Source organism: Punica granatum, chromosome 1, assembly GCF_007655135.1.
Source record: "Punica granatum isolate Tunisia-2019 chromosome 1, ASM765513v2, whole genome shotgun sequence".
Classification (NCBI taxonomy): Eukaryota; Viridiplantae; Streptophyta; class Magnoliopsida; order Myrtales; family Lythraceae; genus Punica; species Punica granatum.
Genome location: NC_045127.1, coordinates 17,003,984 through 17,024,125, shown reverse-complemented (window position 1 = coordinate 17,024,125; position 20,142 = coordinate 17,003,984). Strand labels below are relative to the sequence as shown.

General features: G+C 38.3%; 1 protein-coding gene and 1 long non-coding RNA gene across 7 annotated transcripts; one reads left to right on the top strand and one right to left on the bottom strand.

Moving 5' to 3' along the window:
• Positions 1–1,788: 1,788 nt before the first annotated feature.
• Positions 1,789–14,399, top strand: LOC116197400 (calcineurin-binding protein 1-like). 3 transcript variants are annotated; one of them, XM_031527555.1, is made up of 19 exons: positions 1,789–2,033; positions 2,166–2,240; positions 3,327–3,446; positions 3,519–3,559; positions 4,067–4,278; positions 4,389–6,235; positions 6,384–6,599; positions 6,750–7,373; positions 7,457–7,692; positions 7,781–7,991; positions 8,123–8,278; positions 8,793–8,950; positions 9,030–9,222; positions 9,460–9,851; positions 10,707–10,887; positions 11,255–11,475; positions 11,989–12,658; positions 13,052–13,124; positions 13,944–14,399. In XM_031527555.1, the coding sequence occupies exons 1-19, from the start codon at positions 2,031–2,033 to the stop codon at positions 14,105–14,107; spliced, it is 5,793 nt and encodes a 1,930-aa protein (XP_031383415.1). In that variant the 5' UTR covers positions 1,789–2,030; the 3' UTR covers positions 14,108–14,399. The 3 variants fall into 3 exon arrangements, with proteins under 3 accessions (XP_031383415.1, XP_031383408.1, XP_031383421.1); XM_031527548.1 differs by having other exon boundaries at positions 1,790–2,033; positions 13,052–13,130; XM_031527561.1 differs by lacking the exons at positions 1,789–2,033; positions 2,166–2,240 and having other exon boundaries at positions 3,348–3,446; positions 4,057–4,278; positions 13,052–13,130.
• A 390-nt stretch (positions 14,400–14,789) lies between these two features.
• On the bottom strand, positions 14,790–18,322 carry LOC116197421. Of its 4 annotated transcripts, XR_004155041.1 has the most exons (4): positions 17,028–18,322; positions 16,299–16,503; positions 15,208–15,253; positions 14,790–15,033 (listed from the first exon to the last, which is right to left on the bottom strand). It is a non-coding gene; the product is annotated as an uncharacterized LOC116197421 (long non-coding RNA). The 4 variants fall into 4 exon arrangements; XR_004155039.1 differs by having other exon boundaries at positions 14,790–15,253; XR_004155038.1 differs by lacking the exon at positions 15,208–15,253.
• Between the last annotated feature and the right edge of the window lie 1,820 nt (positions 18,323–20,142).

Sequence of the window (20,142 nt, the reverse complement as noted above, 5' to 3'; positions counted from 1 at the left end):
AACAAAAACATGAACAAAAATTTGAAAATAAATTAAAATTAAGAAAAAAATTCTAAATTCATAGAAATTCAAAAAAAATTAAAATAAAAACTTGAAAAATATAGAAAATCATAAAAAATAGAAAATTGAAAAATGATGGTAAGGGAAAATCTTAAAAATTTTAAAAAATAAAAAAATAAGACAAATTCAAAAAATATATAATTCAAAGAATTTTAAATATGAAATTATAAAAAGTGTATAGAAGGAATAGAGGCGTTCCAACCGGTTACCCACTCTCTGAGAGATCCCAAACGGTAGGATCTCTCAAGTCACAGGGATGGGGGCATCCATTTAAGGTATCCACCCACCATCTGAGGTCATCAGCGAGCTGAAAACATGCTGACAACCCAAATTGGGAGTGAGTGGCCAGCGATGGCTCCCCACTCCCCTAATTTTAGATATTTCACCAATTAGGATCTCTCAAATTAGAAGGGGGGGAGGGCGTCCCCGTCGGCCACCCACCATCCCAATGGAGGTCGTCGGCGTGGTCTGAGCCTGCCAGCGACCTCAATCGAAGGGTGGGTGGCCAGCGAGGATACCCCACTCCACTTCTTTAGCATCGATTTTTTTATTTTAATTTCATTATTTTTAATTTATTTAAATTTGTTGAATTTTGAAGCCTCTTAGTTTTTCTAAAATTTCCTTTTATTTTTTGAATTTTTTTATTTCTCTTAAACTTTTAATTTTTCAATTATGCATTTTTAATCCCATTATTTTAAAGTTTCTAAAATTTTTAATTTCATGATTTGAAAATTTGACGGGATGAATGTATTGTAACATCTTCAAAAAGTTGTATATAAATTTGGTTACATTTTTTTTGGATAAATTGCACTGGTGGTCCAAAATGTTTTACAAATGTTACATGATGGTCCAAAAAGTTTTTTTCGTTACATGATGGTACAAAATGTTTCAAAACTGTTTCAAGATGGTACAAACCGTCAACTCGAGCTTGACGCCGTCAAGTCGATACTGACGTGGCTACTACGTGTCACCTCCTTACTGACGTGGCCAAAAAATTTTAAATTTTAAAATTTAAAAAATTTTAAAAAATTTTAAAATAATTTTAAACTTTTTAATTTAAAATTTAAAAATAATTTAAATATTAAATATTAATTTTTATAAATTTATTAAAATTTTAAAAATTAGAAAAAAATTTAAAAAATTTTTAAGAAAATTTTAAAAAATAATTTAAATTTTTGAAAAATAATTTTAAAATTTAAATTTTTTCAAAATAATTTTAAAAATTTTAAAATTAATTTTTTATTTTTTTTCTAAATTTGTACTCTTTTTTGTATTTTTTTTATTATTTTTTATATTTTTTTAAAAAAATTAAATTTTTTTATATTTTAAAAAAATAATTTTCAAATTTGAAAGTTTTAAAATATTTTTTTATTTTTTTGAAAATTTTACTCTTTTTTGTATTTTTTTTAATTATTTTTTGTATTTTTTTGGACTTTTTAAAATTTTATTTTCTCTTAAATGACGTGGCGCACTATGATTGGTTTCAAATAACATAAGTGACACATAGAACGCGCCACGTCAGTAAAATGTTAACGGCGTCAGAACCAATTGACGGTTTGTACCATGATAAAACAACTTTGAAACATTTTATACCATCATGTAACGAAAAAAACTTTTTGAACATCATGTAATATTTATAAAATATTTTGAACCACCAGTGTTTACCTTTTTTTTTTTTTTCATTAGTTTGAAACGGTCTGTATCAATTTGTTACGGTTTTTTTCTTTTTCATTTTACCCGTCGGGTCGGTTGAAGCGGAAAACCGATGATCGCTTTACCCGTCGCTTTGCCGCCTCTTTGTCTGCGTTGAAACGACCACCTCCTCCGCCGTCGCCGGTGACCGACGATGGTTTCAGGTTCCGAGAGCTCTACTCTCCTCTCCCGGGAGTAATTTCCATTCAATCACCGAAACCCTAATAAGCTCATCAGACCGAGAAGGACTACAAGGCATCAGCTCCTCCAATTCGACAATGGTACGGCGATTCTCTTCTCAGTGATTGAGCAATGCGTCTTCATCGACGCGGATTCAAGCTTCTGGATGCATTCTCGTTCATGCTTTGCATCATCTTCGTCTGCTAATGTATCTGATTGTTCGTGTGCTTCAGTTCTCTATTGCAGCTATCAATGACACAGACTCCAGACGCCAGTGGGAGCCCTTGGCTCCCGCTAAGGAAGCTCAGGTCCTCTCTCTCTCTCTCTCACACACGCACGCACGCACTCACTGAGACACACGCACGCACACACTCGATGATTTGATGCTGGCAGATATTTTTTGTGCGGTGTAGCCGTACTTTGGTGCAGTGATAGTGTTATCTGTATTTTTAGGATGAGACAACTTGAGGCCAAGTTTCCAGTTCATGCCGGAATGATTATCACATTCTAGCTAGTTTTGTTTCTGCTTTATTCAGTTCGTAATTGACCTGTATGGAGATCTCTATAGTATAAGATCAATCTAGATTTGGGTACGGTTCCGTTTCATAAACTCGGTGCTGACTGGAATGAGGATGAACCTAGGGACCATTCTCGATTGCTAGAGCAACTTTTGGTTGAGAGTTCAGTGACTTCTATGGTTTTCTCTGGTATCTTTGTTAATATTCTGAGCTATTTTAAAAAACTCGTGGAGCATTTGACGAATCTGAAGCTGTTTACAGTTACGTCCCACTAACCGTGCAATTATAGGGACAGAGGCTGCAGGAGGGATTACCTTAAGTGCTCTAAAGCTGTTTACAGTTACGTCCTATTAATGTAATTATTGGGACAGAGGCCGCAGGAGGGATTACCTTAAATGCTCCAGCAACTTTTAGTTAGATTGATAAGGATAGTAGATTGTGTTATCTCACAATAAAGTGCTCGAGCAACTTTTAGTTTGGGAAACAAGTCTAGTGAATTATGTTCGGTTATACACGGCAATGTGATGTGGTGCTCCCGTTTTCTTCTTTCTTCCCTTTGAATCAGTACTGTACAGTGAATGTACTTTTGTCTAATCCATTATCTCTGGGACCATTTTGGTGAAAATGAGAGCACTTTTTAAAACGGTTCAAAGCTACTTTTGGGATATCATATGTGCGCTGATCTTCTGCAAAATTGATGTGTTCAGTGTCAGTGTGGAAGCTGGTAATAAATGTAATATTCTGCTACGAGAGTTGTTTTAATGGAGGATGTGTGCCACTGAATTCATCTAGTGATGTTTTTTGTCTGCTTTACAACTGGAAGAATATAAATAGATTTTGATGATTCTTATTCTGGCTACTTGGTTGTTGTTCCAGGAATTTCATCTTTCACAAACTTACCATGAAGGACTTGTCAAGTTACATGCTAAAGAATATGAAAAAGCCCGTGAACTATTGGAATCAGTCCTAAGAGATCCCTTGATTTCTAGCGCGCAGGTATCACTGCTTTTATAGAATTTTCTGAACTGCAGCCCATGAATATTAACTTCAAGTATTACCTCCTGCCAGGTGGATAATAGTGCAAGTGACAATCATCTTTTGCAACTCAGGTTCGTTTATATGAATGAACTCTAATACTCATCTATGCTTTCTTCTCTCTGGAATCTTTGATTGTTTCTGAATATGACTTAATGCTTGTGGGACATGCATTATGAGAGATCTTGTTTTAACTGTTATATTTGAGATAACATTGTTATGCATAATCCATGTTTACTATATCTATGATGGGCCACCTATGATTTAACATTTCTCTTTCTATCTTCCTTACCGTTTCCAAAAGCAATGGAGGCTTCCCACATGTTTCCTGTCGCACCTAGTAGAATTAGAGTTTAGGCATGTGCCCCTCTAGAATTTGATTGAAAATCAAGTGTCTATCTCTGCATTGAGAAATTAGAGTTTTTGGAGCACTTTTTGAATGGTTTTAAGTATTTCTTTTACACTTATAATAATCTCTTTATGGCTAAGAAATTAAAATGAAACCCTCTGATCTGTTTGCAGACTTCCTTGTTTTTGCCTGTTATTAAAAACCTAAGCACAACCTCTGTAGTACCCTGCAGATTTTTGGCTCTGAAGAACCTTGCAAACACCTTCCTGCAGCAAGGTTCTGCACATCATGAGAATGCCTTACAGTGCTATCTTCAAGCCGTAGAAATCGATGGCAAAGATTCTGTTGTTTGGAATCAGTTGGGAACATTATCATGCTCAATGGGCTTACTCAGCATCTCTCGCTGGGCTTTTGAACAAGGGCTGTTGTGCAGCCCTAGCAATTGTTAGTCTCTAAAAGCTCTTCCAGCATTTGTATGATTTTGTCTGCTTCCAATGATCAATCCCCTCAAAGCACGTGAGAGGTTCTGAGTCTTTTCCTGTCAATATCTGCAGGGAATTGTATGGAGAAGCTATTGGAGGTTCTCATTGCTATAGGCGATGAAGTTGCATGTCTCTCTGTGGCAAAAATGATTCTGAGGCATTGGCCATCACATTCTCGTGCTTTGCATGTCAAAAATGTGATTGAAGAGTCAGAGATTGTCCCTTTTGCTCCTAGAGGGATAGATAGGCTGGAACCGAAACATGTTCGGCTTAAATTTCCTGACAAGAGAAAAGCTACTGATGAGTTTGCCGATGATGCTCCTCTCAAGAGAGCGAAAACAAAGGTAGAGCTGCTTCTTCCAGAGACCTCTTGGTGTGCTCTTGCAGGGAGTCTTCTGAGCATTTTAGCCCCTATGAGTAATTGTGCTTCTGACATGACCGAAAAGGACTTGAGATCTGGAGATATCCAATTAGATATCAAACTGCCCTCTTCTTCCGAAAACCCTATCTTGGCTTTAGAAGATGGGGGGCTTAGTGTATATCGTGTTAGTGAAGATTTGTCTCAAGGCGATTTTAGTGCTGAAAGAGAAACTGTTTTTAAGGACAAATTAGTGGCCTCTTCAGAGGAACAGCCACAGGAAAGGCGAAGCACCCGCCTTGAGAGGCTGAGGAGTCGTAAACCAGGGAAGGAAGAGTCGGACTACACTACCACCAAAGATCAAGCAGCTGTGATCAAATTTCTGGAGCCTTTTATTGCCAGTGCATTTGGAGGAGACAGAGAGTCTGATGAAGCTGCTAGAGATTGTTCTAAATGTCATGGACAAACTAATTCATCTGAGGCAGAATGCAGCCTGATTGCAAAATTTGTGCGGGAAAGTTCAGGAAATCTTGGTGCTTACCATGTTTCTCATTTACTCTTGCAAGAGGCTGCAAGGAGGAGACTCACATACCGAGATGGATATATCAGATTCTTGGACTTAGACAAGTTGACTAGGGACTGGAGGCAGGAGAGGACCCCTGAATGTAGTCTTTTTCTGGCTGAGCTGTATTATGACTTTGGGTTGACTTCTGATGATGCTTCTAAGCTGTCTGATTTTTTATCCGAATCATCTTATCATTTGTGCAAAGTAATTGAATCAGTTGCTCTCGAACATCACCTCAGCACTTCTTGTGCTGTGAATTTTGAGAGTTCCTCTTCCCTAAGTAACCCAGAGATGATCAACTCGTTTGTAAACAATGAGAGCCCCTTCTGGGTTAGGTTTTTCTGGTTAAGCGGACGGCTCTCAGTCATGGACAATAACAAGGCTAAAGCTCACAAGGAATTCTCTATTTCCTTGTCTATCTTGTCCAAGAAGAATGATGAATATGATTCCTTTTTGGTCCCTATGCCTCATTGCAAAACTATCAAAGAGTTAACCCTTGAGAGGGTTTTGTACGAAATTAACATGCTGAAGGTTGATTTTCTGATGGAGAAAGATTCTGTTGAAATGATGGGGAAAGAGATGTACATGGACTGTATCAGCTTGCTCGCTCCCCTTCTTTTCTGTACAAAGGATGTTTACCCAGATGTTTCATTATTACCTGTAACTGCAGGTAGAAAATCTGAAAAGATTGCATCTGTTGAGCTATTGGCATTAGACTTGCTAATCAAAGCTGGTGAAAAGACAGATCCAGAGGATCTTGAGCTCTGTTTGAATTGTCATCAAAGAAAGCTGCAGATACTGATCGGTGCTGCTGGAACAGGTGAATTTCCTGTTTCACAGAAACTCTTTGTCCAGCAATTGGGATCTACAGCTTCAGAAATAGAATTAAGAGGGAGCTCAGACAAGCAGTGGATCTGCCTGGTTGCTGAAGAAGTAAAGGCAATCTCTCAATGTGTCTCAAAAGTCAAGAACCATATTGATCAATCTGGAGATCTTGTGAGTTCCCAATTAAATGTTCCTTTACTGCATAATTGGTCATGAGATGCAGGATCTGTGATATTGTTTGGTCAATCTGTAGTCTACTGTTGCATTTGGTGAAACATTTTTTGCCCGTGCCTTGTTTAATTAAATTACATGCTTGCAGAAGGGGAATATCATCCCCCCAAAAAGCATTCGTGACATGCAGTCTTTGCTGCTAGCAGCTATGTGCAAAATAGTGAGCATGCTTTCCAATAAGAAGTCTGCTGGGTCTCTACCTGTCGATCTTAATGAACAAAAGCAAAGAAGTTGCTTTGTTAGTGCGGCCATTGCTTTCTGCAAACTTCAGCACCTCGACCCCTCTATAACCATTAAAACTCAAGTGAGTAAATCAAGTCTTTGTTTTAGTCATCTTTTGAATTTGAAGCATGAATGGTCTTTCCTACATTTCTTCATGACGTGATTTTATTTTAAGTATATGATTTTCTCTTTGTATTAAAAAAAAAATATATCAACATCGTTTCCTACGTAGGTTGATTTGATAGTGGCAATGCATGATTTGCTCGCTGAATATGGGCTCTGCTGTGCGGGAGAAGGCGTTGGTGAAGACGAGGAGGGTACATATCTTAAATTTGCAATAAAACATCTCCTGGCTTTGGACATGAAGCTTAAATCTAGCGTTCCATCTTCAAATGAAGATGCAACTCAGTCAAATCAGCAGCCTTCTGAAGATGGTCATTTGGAATCAAATTCACGAACAACAGATCTAGAGATGGTTCCTGCAGAAGCCCATGCTGCAGAAAATGTTGTTCCCGGAGAAGATGATTCATCTTCTAAAATCGAGGAGAAGGATCATATGGATGTTGGATGTCAAAAGAGGGTTGGTGGTGGGCATGACAGAAAGGATGGAGTTGATAATAAGTCAGTGGAATGTGGGGGTGAAATGTCTGAAGATGAAAGGGAGGAACTTGAGTTACAGATTGATAATGCATTGGACCAGTGTCTTTTCTGCTTGTACGGCCTAAACCTGAGATCTGATTCAACCTATGAGGACGAGATAGCCAATCACAGGAATACCAGTCGTGGAGATTATCAGACAAAAGAACAATGTGCGGATGTTTTCCAGTATATTCTCCCCTATGCAAGGGGCTCATCTGTGAGTAACTTTTTAATGTTCATCCCATCTTCTCTGAAACTTTTTCCCCCTTTCTTGAACTGGGAATATACTACTTGTGACAGAGAACTGGCCTCGTGAAACTCCGCCGAGTTCTAAGAGCAATCCGCAAACATTTTCCTCAACCACCAGAAGACGTTTTAGCTGATAGTGTCATAGATAAATTCTTGGATGATGCTGATTTAAGTGAAGATAAACTCTCAGAGGAAGCCGGGTCTGATGGGTTTCTTCATACCATGACAAAGATTTTATTCTCTACCAAAGGAAGCATCAAGCAATACAAGAAGTCATTAGTTGCGAGGTGATCCCTGTTTGGTGCTCAACTTTTGATTCAGAATCATAGTGCTTTAACTTTTGAGACACTGAATCCTTATTATAACTTTCTGCAGCTCTGGGCCATATATGGATGTTTATTGCAACTTGTTCTTTTACATGGCACAGTCTGAGGAAATGAGTGCCACGGATAAATGGACAGGCTTTGTTCTTGCTAAGGAAGGGGAAGAGTTTGTGCAACAAAATGCGAACCTCTTTAAGTATGACTTGTTGTACAATCCTTTACGATTTGAGAGTTGGCAACGACTTGCAAATATTTATGATGAGGTCAGTCTTAAATCATGAAATCAATCTTTGTGAATTAAAAGAATAGGAAAAAGATAAATGCTAAATTTTGTTCTTTTAAGTTTTGGCTGGACTCTTCTTTTAAGGGAATCTTTGTGGTTACAATGAAGCAGGAGGTAGACTTATTACTAAATGATGGCAGTAAGCACATAAATGTTGCGGGGTGGAGGAAAAATGCTTCATTACCGATGAGAGTAGAGACGAGTCGAAGAAGAAGCCGGCGGTGTCTAATAATGAGTTTGGCTTTGGCTAAGACACCAGATCAGCAGGTTATTCTTCCTATCAGTATTCTATTATGGGATCAAAATACTTGTATCTAATTAACTGAAAATTATGGCTGCTATACTTATATGTATTATTATTGAGTAAATTTTCACATATTAAGAAGTTAACCAATGATATAGAAGTCCAAAAGTTTTATATGGGAGTAAAATTATTTGACTTTACCTTCTGCAGTATGAAAAACTTCTTGTTTAGAACCCCTTTTAACTAGTGTGTAGTTCCTGTCATAGGTTGCTAGTAACCCCTTTAAATTATTATTGAAGGATCATTTCCTTTATCTAGTAGTATTGTTAGCACTAGCAGTCCAAATTAAATAATTTTGACTTGTCTCCTCTCTTCAATTTATATTGAAGTACTATCCCTTTTTCTGGGTCGTTGTGCGGTAACTTCCTTTTAGCATGATATAGCTTTTGGCAGAATTCTTCTTGTCGTTAATTATAGTAGTGACCTCTTTTTATTTATCTTAATGCTACTTTTATTGAAATATTTTGATGACTTCAGAGCGAAATTCATGAGTTGCTGGCGCTAGTGTACTATGACAGCCTTCAGAATGTGGTACCATTTTATGATCAGCGATCAAATCTTCCAATAAAAGATGCAGTGTGGATGAGATTTTGCGAGAACTCTCTTAAACAATTCCAGAAAGCTTTTGCAAAGAAGTATGACTTTCTTCCCTTTGTAAGTTTTTATATCTTCCTTCTGGCCATTGCTGTAATTTTAGAGCCTTTTCTCCTGCAGAGAAGACTGGTCACATGCATTTTACATGGGAAAGCTCTCTGAAAAGCTGGAATACTCGCACGAAATGTCCTTATCTTACTATAATAAGGCCATTTCTTTGAATCCATCAGCAGTGGATTCAGTCTATAGGATGCACGCTTCGCGCTTAAAGTTACTCTGTAAATATGGAAAAGAAGATCTGAAGGTCTTAAAGGTTCGTTTTTCCTCTTCTGGTGAATTCTTGTAACCTTTTATCTAGCAGTAGTTTTAGTTCTTCCTGTTCTGATTTACTAATGTTGTATTTTGCAGTAATTGACTAGAATAATTAACTCCCATTTTCTCTTTGCAAGTCCCCCAGAAGTTGATGATTGACCATAGCTATCATATAGGCTTTAATTTTAGTGGATCAATTGTATTATTAATCATATTCTCTTTCATGCTTATGATACAGGTTGTTTCTGGTTACTGCTTTAGTCAAACAGTGAAAGCTGCTGTTGCTGAGATTCTTTGTAAAATCGGTTGTGAAGTTTCGCCCGCATCAATGGATTTAAAAGAGATGATTGCTCAGAAGAATTTGGAGGGGAGATGTGAGAAATCCAAACAGCTGGAAGAGGTGTGGGAAATGCTTTATACTGACTGCTTATCTGCCCTTGAAACTTGTGTCGAGGGTGATCTAAAGCACTTCCACAAGGCAAGATATATGCTTGCTCAAGGTTTCTATAAAAGGGCTCAGAAGGGTGATTTGGAGAGAGCAAAAGATGAGCTCTCCTTCTGTTTCAAATCATCTCGGTCTTCCTTTACAATAAACATGTGGGAGATTGATGGAATGGTTAAGAAAGGAAGGTATGGCTTAGTACTTTTTTTGAAACAAGGATTTTTGTTTGTGCCTTTGTTCTTTTCCCTAGTAGAATCTGCAAATATACTTATATGCAAATAAATAAGTGAAATGTACAGTGGTAGGTTTCTACTATGATAGAAACCAAATTAACTGATTAGGAGAGAAATTTTTTTTTTTTTCAATTGTGGATTACCGAGTTTTGAATTTATAATACATTTATTGAGGACTCTGAACTTGGGCTGAACATTGATAGAGAGCAACCATACTTCAGGAGAGAAGCCAAATTAGCATAATGGGCCGTGCAAAAGAAAGTGCGGATGTGATGGCATGAGAAAGCTGGATGTAAAGAAGGAATCTCTACATTAAGCTGTTTCAGAAGTAATTTGGTAGTGCAAATTGCGGAATGTTAATCCAAATTGTTTGCGTTGGTTATAAAATGCAGGTCAAAAGTGGATCTTTGAAATCCTGTAGGGTGTTGCTATATTCTCCTAATAATCAACCCAAAAATCCTCCTACTTCAAAATCCCACTCACAATATCATGAGTTGTGATTACACAATATCCAAGGGCTATTTAATAGGTGTGAGTGGGATTTTGAATTAGGTGGATCTTTAGGCACGTCAATTAGGAGGATTTAACATTTTTGAATCCTTTACGCCTTGGAAGTTGACTAATTCGGTGAATGAAGTATAGTTGTCATTTTCCATATGTCTTGGTGGTTGGAAATTGAACTTCTATTTAATGTGGTCACATTCATAATGTCCTTCCTGTATTAGCGCTGAGATTCTTCGTCTGATTTTCAGTTTCTTTAATGGACTGTTTTGAACAAGTTTCTTTGCCTTCACCCCCCTTTAATAACAGACGCAAGACACCTGGTGTGGCTGCGAATAAGAAAGTCCTCGAAGTTCATTTGCCGGAAAGCTCTCGGAAGTTCATTACTTGTATCAGGAAATATTTATTGTTTTACCTGAAACTATTGGAGGAGGCTAAAGATATCCATACGCTTGACAAGGCCCTTATATCTATAAGAGCAGATAAAAGAGTAAAGTTCCTGTCAACTTTCTCTTCGTTTTATTATTATTGCTATTGCCATTATTAGTTAATATATAGGCATCTTAAACTCTCGGATTCAGAAAGCATCAGTTCAGCCTGTATCCAAATAATGATTTTTCAGTTGGCCAAATAATTTGTCTTTGGAGCTGTATTTCCGCCCAATGTATGTTGGGGATAAAGGTCTTGAGGATAAATTTGTATTGGGGTTGTCAGTTTTTGGTCTAATGGAGAGGCACATATCGTTTTAACATAACCCGCTAGTTGTTATGGGCTTTATATGTTCTTGAAGCTTTGTCTGTATATTTTGTCTTGGTATAGATTTCTCAGACGTTACTTAAATTGTTTATATTTTTCAGTTCTCTTTATGCATTGAGGATCTTGTTCCAATTGCACTTGGAAGATACATTAAAGCCTTAGTGGCATCAATGCTCCAACCCAGAAGTGGTGCTGGAACCAATTCAGAGCACATACTGGAGAAGCTGTTTGCTCTGTTTATGGATCAAGGATATTTGTTTGCTGATGTTTGCAGCCTACCGGACATGAAGTGCAGCGGGATTTCAGAAAGCAGCCTATATGGGTAAATTATACTAAAAAACCTAAATCTTACAATAATGTGTTGCATATAATTTGACATGAGATGCTCATTTAAAAACAAATATATTTATTATGATGAAGACATGATTACTGTTGAAGATGTTGGCTTTGTTTATTGACTCACATTTCTGTGTCAGTAAACCACGAAAAAGGGTAACCTAGTTTCTTTACTAGGAAGACTTATGAACAACTCTACAATTGCTCAGCCATAAGATGAGGGGAATCTTGACAATCTTTTTTCCTAACCATGTAAATCTTTCACCAAATTTCAGATGATATTCGTTTTTTTGCTAATTCAAATGGTCCATTAGTCATCACTGTTGAATCACACAAACTTTTGGTAGATTGAGAGTATGCAAGTTCTCTCTGTTCTTAATTAGCTTGTATTAGAATTGCTTCCTCACATTTTCTCTCTGGTTTGGTATCATTAGAAACATCATTTATACTTATACGCAGATGTCAATTGGTTTACGTTTTCTTCTTCCCCCCTCCACAGGTGTCTCCACCAGCACATTTGTAATCTAGAGAGAAATGGAAAGCTTGAAACTATTGAAGCAATCAACGAGAAAGTCCGGAAGCGTTTCAAAAACCCGAAGCTATCGAACAGTAGCTGTGCCAAAGTCTGCAGGCATGCTTCTGTGTCATGGTGCCGGTCCCTTATTATTTCCTTGGCATTGATCACACCATTACAATCTGAGCAATCAGTTGAAGCACAAAACCACAATGCATCAGAAAATGCATCAGAAAATGCCCAGAGGCTCCTGTATGTCGATCTTCAAACAGATGAGTTCTGGAATTCTTCATTCGAGGACTCAACCCAGCTGAAGCAAGTGGAGACAAAGTGGATTCCTGTATTAAACAAGATCAAGAATACAGCAATCTGGAAAGCTTCAGATCAGAATTTAGATTCTGCAAACACTCTTCTGAGATGTGCTTACAACTTTTTTAGGGAAAGCTCGTGTGTAACTCTCCCAACATGGGTTAAGCTTTACTTGGCTCCAAAGGGGGTAGCTCTGGAACCGCAACTTAAAACGGCAATAGACGGAGGAGTTGAGGTCCTTGATGTTAGCCTTCCAAGAAAGCTTCTGTTATGGGCCTACACACTGGTCCATGGGCATTGGGCCCACATTTCAGCTGTCTTAAAGTACTGTGAAGAGAACATCAAGGTAAAGCTGAAATCCCTCACCATTGTTTCTATAATTTTGCATGTGAAACTATCAGTGATCTTTATCAGACTCGTAGAGCACGGTTGTTTGCCAGGTCTAAAACAATGCCCCTTTCTTTTAGTTGTCCTAAAATGGCTCCTGATTTTTGCCAAACTGTCAATTTTGTCCATTCGCTGGGTATTACACTGGAATACTTTCTGGTTTTAACAACAGAATTAGGGGGAAGAATATTGTATTGTTAAGTGATTTCTTGTTGCCCAGCTTACAAAACACATGGTCCTGGGACAACTGTTCATCAGGAAGTTAAAGTTGCATGATATCTATAGAAGGGGTTCTCATATGGAAAAGGAAAAATAAACATATATATGAGGTGTTTCTCTTTTGGTTTTGCAGCCTAAATTGAAAAAAGGAGCAGTTGCCATAAGCTCACACTCAAGTGCAAGCACACCGTCTACTGCCATCACAAGTAAAGGTTATTCATTAAACTAATCATGCCATACAGCCTCTCTCTCTCTCTCTCTCTGTGTGTGTGTGTGCGTGCGCGCGCGCGCTCCTCTGGTTATGGTTGATTGTGTTGAGCCACAAAGATACGTGCTTAAAACTTCCTTTTATTTTTGTAAATTATGAAACCCATGTTAAGATGACTGTTACCTCGACATTTCATTTCTTATCCCATTTATAGTATGATTAGGGGGCTTAACCAAATAAAAGAGATTTTTATAGTGAGGTAAACTGTGTCATAAGTTTCTGGTGTGAAACTTTTAAAGAAAATATTTCCATAAATAGCAGATAAGTTTCTAGGCATGTGCTTCTAAGATGCTGTCTAGAAGTGCTCTGTGTTGCCTTTTGAAAACTAATTTGCAGAATGAGTTTATGAACTGTCTATGAGTTTCATTTTTCTTGAAGCACATATTGAAAATATGAAATACTAGTCGATGGTGATTGTGCATTGTGCATTGTGCATTGTGCATTGTGCAAGGCCTTTGTATGAAATATATGAAAATATCTTAATAATTTTTTCGCACATTACTCATAGTAGACATTTTCTTAAGCGGATAATTGTAAAGATGCTTGAATAAATCTTTAAAGTATGATGAGCTTTGGATTTAATGAGACACGAATCATATTACTTAGTTATACGAGAAGTTTTCCACTGAGCGATTCCTCAATGAGAGGAGTTTGTCAAGTCTCCGAACGACTATGCAACACACTTCATAAAAACATGAAAATCTCTGAAATGGGCATTTATTAAAATAAAACTTATGGGAATTTTGGTGAGCTTCAGGCGCTGGAAAGGATGGTGCTGTTCATGGTGGGGGCAACGAACCAGAGCCTGCTGCAGTTACAACAGCTTCAGCTCCTGGAGAGAGGAGCAGTCTTGTATCGTCTCGTGAGGGGGAAGATCGAGAAAGAAGTTCAAATTCTGGTCCAGCCCATACGGAGGTCTGAATGAAGGCTGACTGAGGTAATACGATGCTGACTGCTAAGATAATGTTTTGTAAGCGTGTGAATAGACAGCCTGCGAAATCTTCATGTTTTTTTGTCCTTCTTTAGTGATGTGTTAGATATTACATTAGATTACATGTCGTGAAGAAGTAATGTGAGGATCCTTCTCTAGGAAGAATGATTTATCAGATAGAAAAATTGATTAAAATTTCCGGCTTTATAGTGTTAAAAATTTTGTATAAGCCAGTTTGGTGTAATCATAATTCCTTCATTTGGTTGTTGTTTGGGGCCAAAATTGCAAGTCAGATTGGCGCGCTTTTTTGGATCCAACTGGGGGTGGAAACGGGTGAGTAGGGTTTGGTTTCTTGCAAAAAGGTTCAGTCCCCACCTAAGTTCGACCCGGTCTTTTAAAGCTGAAAATATCACCCAAGAACCATTTGAGGTAAGGTGTACTGAGTACTCACGGTCCCCATTCTTATGGATGGTTTTCCTGCCCAAAAGCTAAAAAAAGAAAAGAAAAAAGGGAAAAAAACAAAAAAAAGAAAAGAAAAAGAAACACGTTAGTAATTGCTTTGTCAATGTAACTTGTATTAGTAACAAGTCTAAAAGAAAAGGGCTAAATAATCTTATTTAGATTTTACATTTAGGAAGTCTGAATTTTATAAAAACAAATACAGCTCTAGATTTTACATTTAAAAACGAAATGCTAAATAGAAGTGCAAATGGTCTTATAGAAAACAAATCTAAGGCAAATAAAATCGTCATTTGTCAATAATACTTGCACATATATAATCGATAAACATTCATTAAATGGACTAATTGAGTTGCTGCTGCAAAATAAACATTCAGATTCAGATCCAATGAATTTCTCCATGTTCTTCATGCAACATAACGTCGTCTCCATGCACGCCATCAATTCACAGTCAAACCTTGCTCAATAAAATTCAACATAACAAGAGAATAGGTTGTCAGTACCTACGTTAAATATATCAAATAAAGATAGATTAGGGAGTTAATTGTAAATAGTCCTTGTTTTATTTTTTGTAATTAGTCCTCTGTATAATAAATAACTATGTGAGTGCCCGAATAAAATAAGTAATTACCCGCTAAAACTGTTGTTATGCTTGCATCTTTCACCTTGACGCGTACCTTAGATAAAATGATAGTCTAAGTTCAAAATTGTATGTTTATATTTAATAAAACTAGTTGAATAATTTTTAGTTGCGCTTAACCTGCTCAAATGTTTATACATGTTATATTGCAACAAATCATTCATATTAAATATATTAAGTTTTATTCCGACAAAATAATTAATTGCATACGACAAAATATAGAATAAACATTTAAGTAAAAGAGAAAAATATCTAACAACTATGAACGATAGATCTAACTAAATCCAATTTAAAAAAAAGAGGGAAAATACACATAGATACACATAGGAAGAAAAAATTTACCGTGTCGTAATACGAAAGAAAAAAAAAAAGAGTTGGTGATGTTAGAAGTTTGACGATAGATACTTATATAAGAATTTTTTATGTCAATTAAAATATTTATGATTTTATTTAACTAAAGTCAGCCTTATGTTACTTCAATTCAGTTCTTTGTTACATTAATTGGGTTCTTTTGTTACGTCAATTTGGTCCATGACATCAAAAATGTCCTTGCCATTATAACTCCATTAAGGATCAAAATGTCCTGATTATCAAACCCACACCCCCCCCCCCCCCCCCCCCCCCCCCCCCTCACACTCATTCAAAAAACTTATTGGGTGAACTTAGTTCACCACGTCCCCTTTGAACTAAGCCATTAATCGACAGACACATGAAAATCAGGGTCCCACCTTCAATTACGAAAAGACCCAAATTTTTTTATAAGTAAATTAGCAAATTGGTCCCCAAGAGATTGAGTTTATCTCAAATGCACCTCGACCTATTTTTTAGGTCACTTTCACCCTTAACCGCCTAAGTGTGCATCGGATTTACCCTTCTATCAGCCTCCATTAAAAAATGAATGCAAAATGCTGATGTGTCATTATTTTATTATTTCATGTTTTTTTTTCTTTATCATCTCCTTCATTTCTTTATAGATATTTTATTCCTTACTTTTTATACGAGTTAAAATAAAAGAAGAGGAATCGATCTGAAAAAAAGAGAGAGACGCAAGGTTATGTGGAGAGGATCGGCGGGTGGGGCACCTCGCAACCGGCCCCCAGGCAACCTCGCCTGAGGTTTCCCATGCATCCGGCAAGGTTGGCAGTTGCCAGTGTTGGTGCCACACCTCTGATCTATTCTGCCCCCATTTTCTCTCTCCGAATCAAAATCGGTGCGACACTAATTTACCGGACACGGTTTCCATGACCGACTTCTTCCATGAGGAGACCACCAATGGCTTATATTTTCCTGCACAACACCATTCAGCCATTCAGCAATTAAGCCATACAGCTTTCCATCTAAGAATTTTCAGATGAATTATCGAAAAACTAGAGCTTAAGTTTCTTCATGATTGTCGCTATGGGAGCTCGCAATCGGCCACTACTTCTCCCCCTCCTCGATCCCGATTTGGTCCCTCTCTCTCCCATTGCACCAAGAAGACGGAAAACAAACACAATCTTAAATATGGTAGAAGCAAAACCCACCAATTAACAGAAATGGTTTGTGTTCTAAAAAATTCCTCAAAGTTTCAGTATCACAATCACATTAAATAAATAAATAAATTATACAAGAAGGAACCCAAAAAGATAAGCCATCCGGAGTTATTGTTGTTCTCGACTTCATCGATGATGTGGAAGATTAGGGAGATCTCAATGAGCGAAGGGTCATGACCATACTATTGAACTCCCTTCCTTCTTTATTTTATCCTACAATTATTTTTGAAAAAAAAATCTAGACTGTTCAGCAGGGCAAGGGATCGGCAGTGTGAGCACCTTCGCCTGGCCGCTGCCTCACAAGTCGACCTCGCCGGGAGCTTCCAACGCTTGCGGTGAGGCCGCCTAGGGGCGGTGCCGAACGGGTTGCCCCCACCGCAGATCCATCCCCTTCCTCGAATGGGTCGAGGTGCATTTTTGACAAACTCAATCTCTTGAGAACCAATTTGCTAGTTTACTCACTTTTTTTCTATATTTGCAAATCTGCCCCATTTCCCTCTCTATTCCTTTGCCCTTCTCACTCTTCTGCATCAGCTAGTCCCACCCTGTCCCCGCCGGCAGTCGGGCTTCCGATGGCACATGGGCGTCCAAAGGCTAACCTCCTCCCCGCCGTCATCGCCCTCAGTCGGCCCCCTCCAACTCTGCACAACACAAACACATTTTCTTTCTCTCTTCCCATCTCCCCACTTCTTCATTTGGATCTCAGACATGGGATTGGTCTGAGCGCGAGCTTCACATCTCCAATCTTCATTGCAGGAGGGAGCCGAGAACGGAGGGAGCCTGAGCTCGTTATAGGGTCTAAAGCTCATGACCGAGACGAAGATCCATCTTCGAATGAATAAAGAGAGAGAGTGCATAGATTATAGACATAGAACGAAGAAGGGTGAGAAAAGAGATACTTCACCTCCTCAGTGTTCCCATCCTCGAAGGTCTCGGAGACTATGGAAGAACCTTACAATGCCACATTCTCTTTAAATAAAGGAATATGTTATGAGAGGAAAAAATTCAACTCTGATACTCGGTAGTATTATCTGAAAGCATGTATACATATGCATGCAGTGGCCATTTTCTAAGTGAGAAAGAAAAAGGAACAAAAATCTGGTGGCCAACAAACAAAATAACATCATACAAAAATGTGGCGGCCAACAAATGAATAACAGAACACAACCGAGAAAATAACACGAGGTTTTTTACAAGATATTTACTTGATTAATCCTAATTTCCAATATACTTTTTTGTTTACCAATCTCCGTCGAGCTCGTCCCCTTCCCCCAACCGCACTCTTTCATAGTCACGCTTGCCCCTTTCACTTCTCTTGGCTCTCAGCAATCTCGTGCGTTTGCTGTCCCTGAGCTCACCCAGCAGACGTGAGATGCCAAAGAACATGATGTGCGTAGCTGATGACCCGCGCCATGGCCGCTACCCAACCGCCTCAGCCATGTCCAGTACGTGCCAGGGATCCAAGAAGAGATGAGAAGTATTAGGGATAATTTGGATTGTATAATTGTATTAAGGGAATTTGTATATTTGCTAGTCGATATACTTAGTAGTCGTAGATATTAGCCTCGAATGTTTTTCACTTTCCTTTATCGTGTAACACCAAACAACTATTTATCTGTTCATTGACATAATGGAAAATAAGTTGGATCGTTCCAAACTTTACATGGTATCAAAGCGCCTACGTTCCTGGACCAATTGAAATCCTCCCGACTACGAAAGTGTCTGATGTAAGTGATGATGAAAAGAGCCCGAGAAGGGACATCGGCTCATCAAAGGGCAGGAAAGCAGGGGATGGCTCTGGAAAGGCCCAGTAAAAGCGAGGCCCGGATCGAGCAAATATGGCCCAAATTGGGCAACCGGGCGGGTCACGGGCTGAACAACTTGAGGCCCTACCCGATGAACAATTCCAGAAATTATTGTCCATGCTTACGCAGGACAGCACGGACACTAATCGACTAGTCAGTAATGAATTTAATTTTGCAATTTTACAAAGTGAATGGATTTTGGATACAGGAGCTTCGAGGCACATGACCGGGTGTCTTGAAAATTTTTCGACATCACTTCCAATAAAGGGCAGTGCACCGATTTATATACCTAATGGGGGCATGACACAAGCCACTCAAGTAAGAAATGTGATGATTGCAAATTCTATCGAGATCACTAATGTGCTTTATATGCTCACTTTCAATTGCAATCTAATTTCCATTGCCCAATTATCAAAGGAGATGAATTGTTTTGTGACTTTCTGCTCCGACTTGTGTGTAATACAAGACCGCACCTCAAGGAGGACGCTTAGAGTGGGTGAATTTCGAGGGAGGGTCTATTATCTGAGGCGAGTAGCCATCGCACCACAGACATGTCAGGCAGTCTTGGAGGGATCAACGGACATCTGGCATCCGAGACTTGGTCATCCGTCTCGCACAATAAAATTAAATGGTATCGATCTGAATTTTAAAGATAGAAGTAATAAGGAGTGTGATGTATGCCTTAGAGCGAAGCAGACATGCTCACAATTTCATTTGAGTATGAATAAATCTGAGTACCATTTTCAGTTGATACATTGCGATTTTATGGGGACAGTATAAAACTAAAGCTAGTTGTAGGGCAAATTATTTCTTGACCATTTTTGACGATTTTAGTCGAGGTGTGTGGTTATATCTCCTGCGAGAAAAATCTAAAGTTCGACGATTTCTCATTGATTTTTACAATCTAATCAAGAATTAGTTTGATCACACGATTAAAGTCCTGAGAAGTGATGATAGGATGGAGTTTTTGTCAAGGGAGCTACAAGATTTCTTCTCTTCGCATGGCATTATACATCAGACATCCAGTACGGATACGCTACAGCAAAATAATCGGGTGGAAAGGAAGCATAGACATATTCTTAATGTTGCTCGAGCGCTTATGTTTCAGGCCTCGTTACCGACACGATTTTTGGGGGGATGTGTTTCAACTGTTGTTCACTTTATAAATATTACCCCATCACCCTTGCACGACAACAAAAGCCCACATGAGGTACCTTTTGGCAAGCAACCTAATTACTCGAATTTATGAGTTTTCGGGTCATTACGCTATGCTCATGCAGGCACAAAGGATAAATTTGAACCAAGGTCGCGGAAATGCATTTTTATCGGATATCCTCATGGAAAGAAGGGATAGAGACTTTATGATTTGAAGAGCCGACAAATGTCCGTGTTAAGGGATGTTCGATTTTGCGAAACGATCTTCCCTTTTGCCGGAGAAAATGAGGAATCGAAACAGCAAAGGAGAGGGAGCTCATTGTTTGTGGATGGAATTAGACCAGCCATCTCCCTGAATGATCCTGAAATTTATAAGCCGAAATCAAGCCAACTTAGACGAAATGAAAACTGGAGAAATTCGAGCCCGGCAGGCG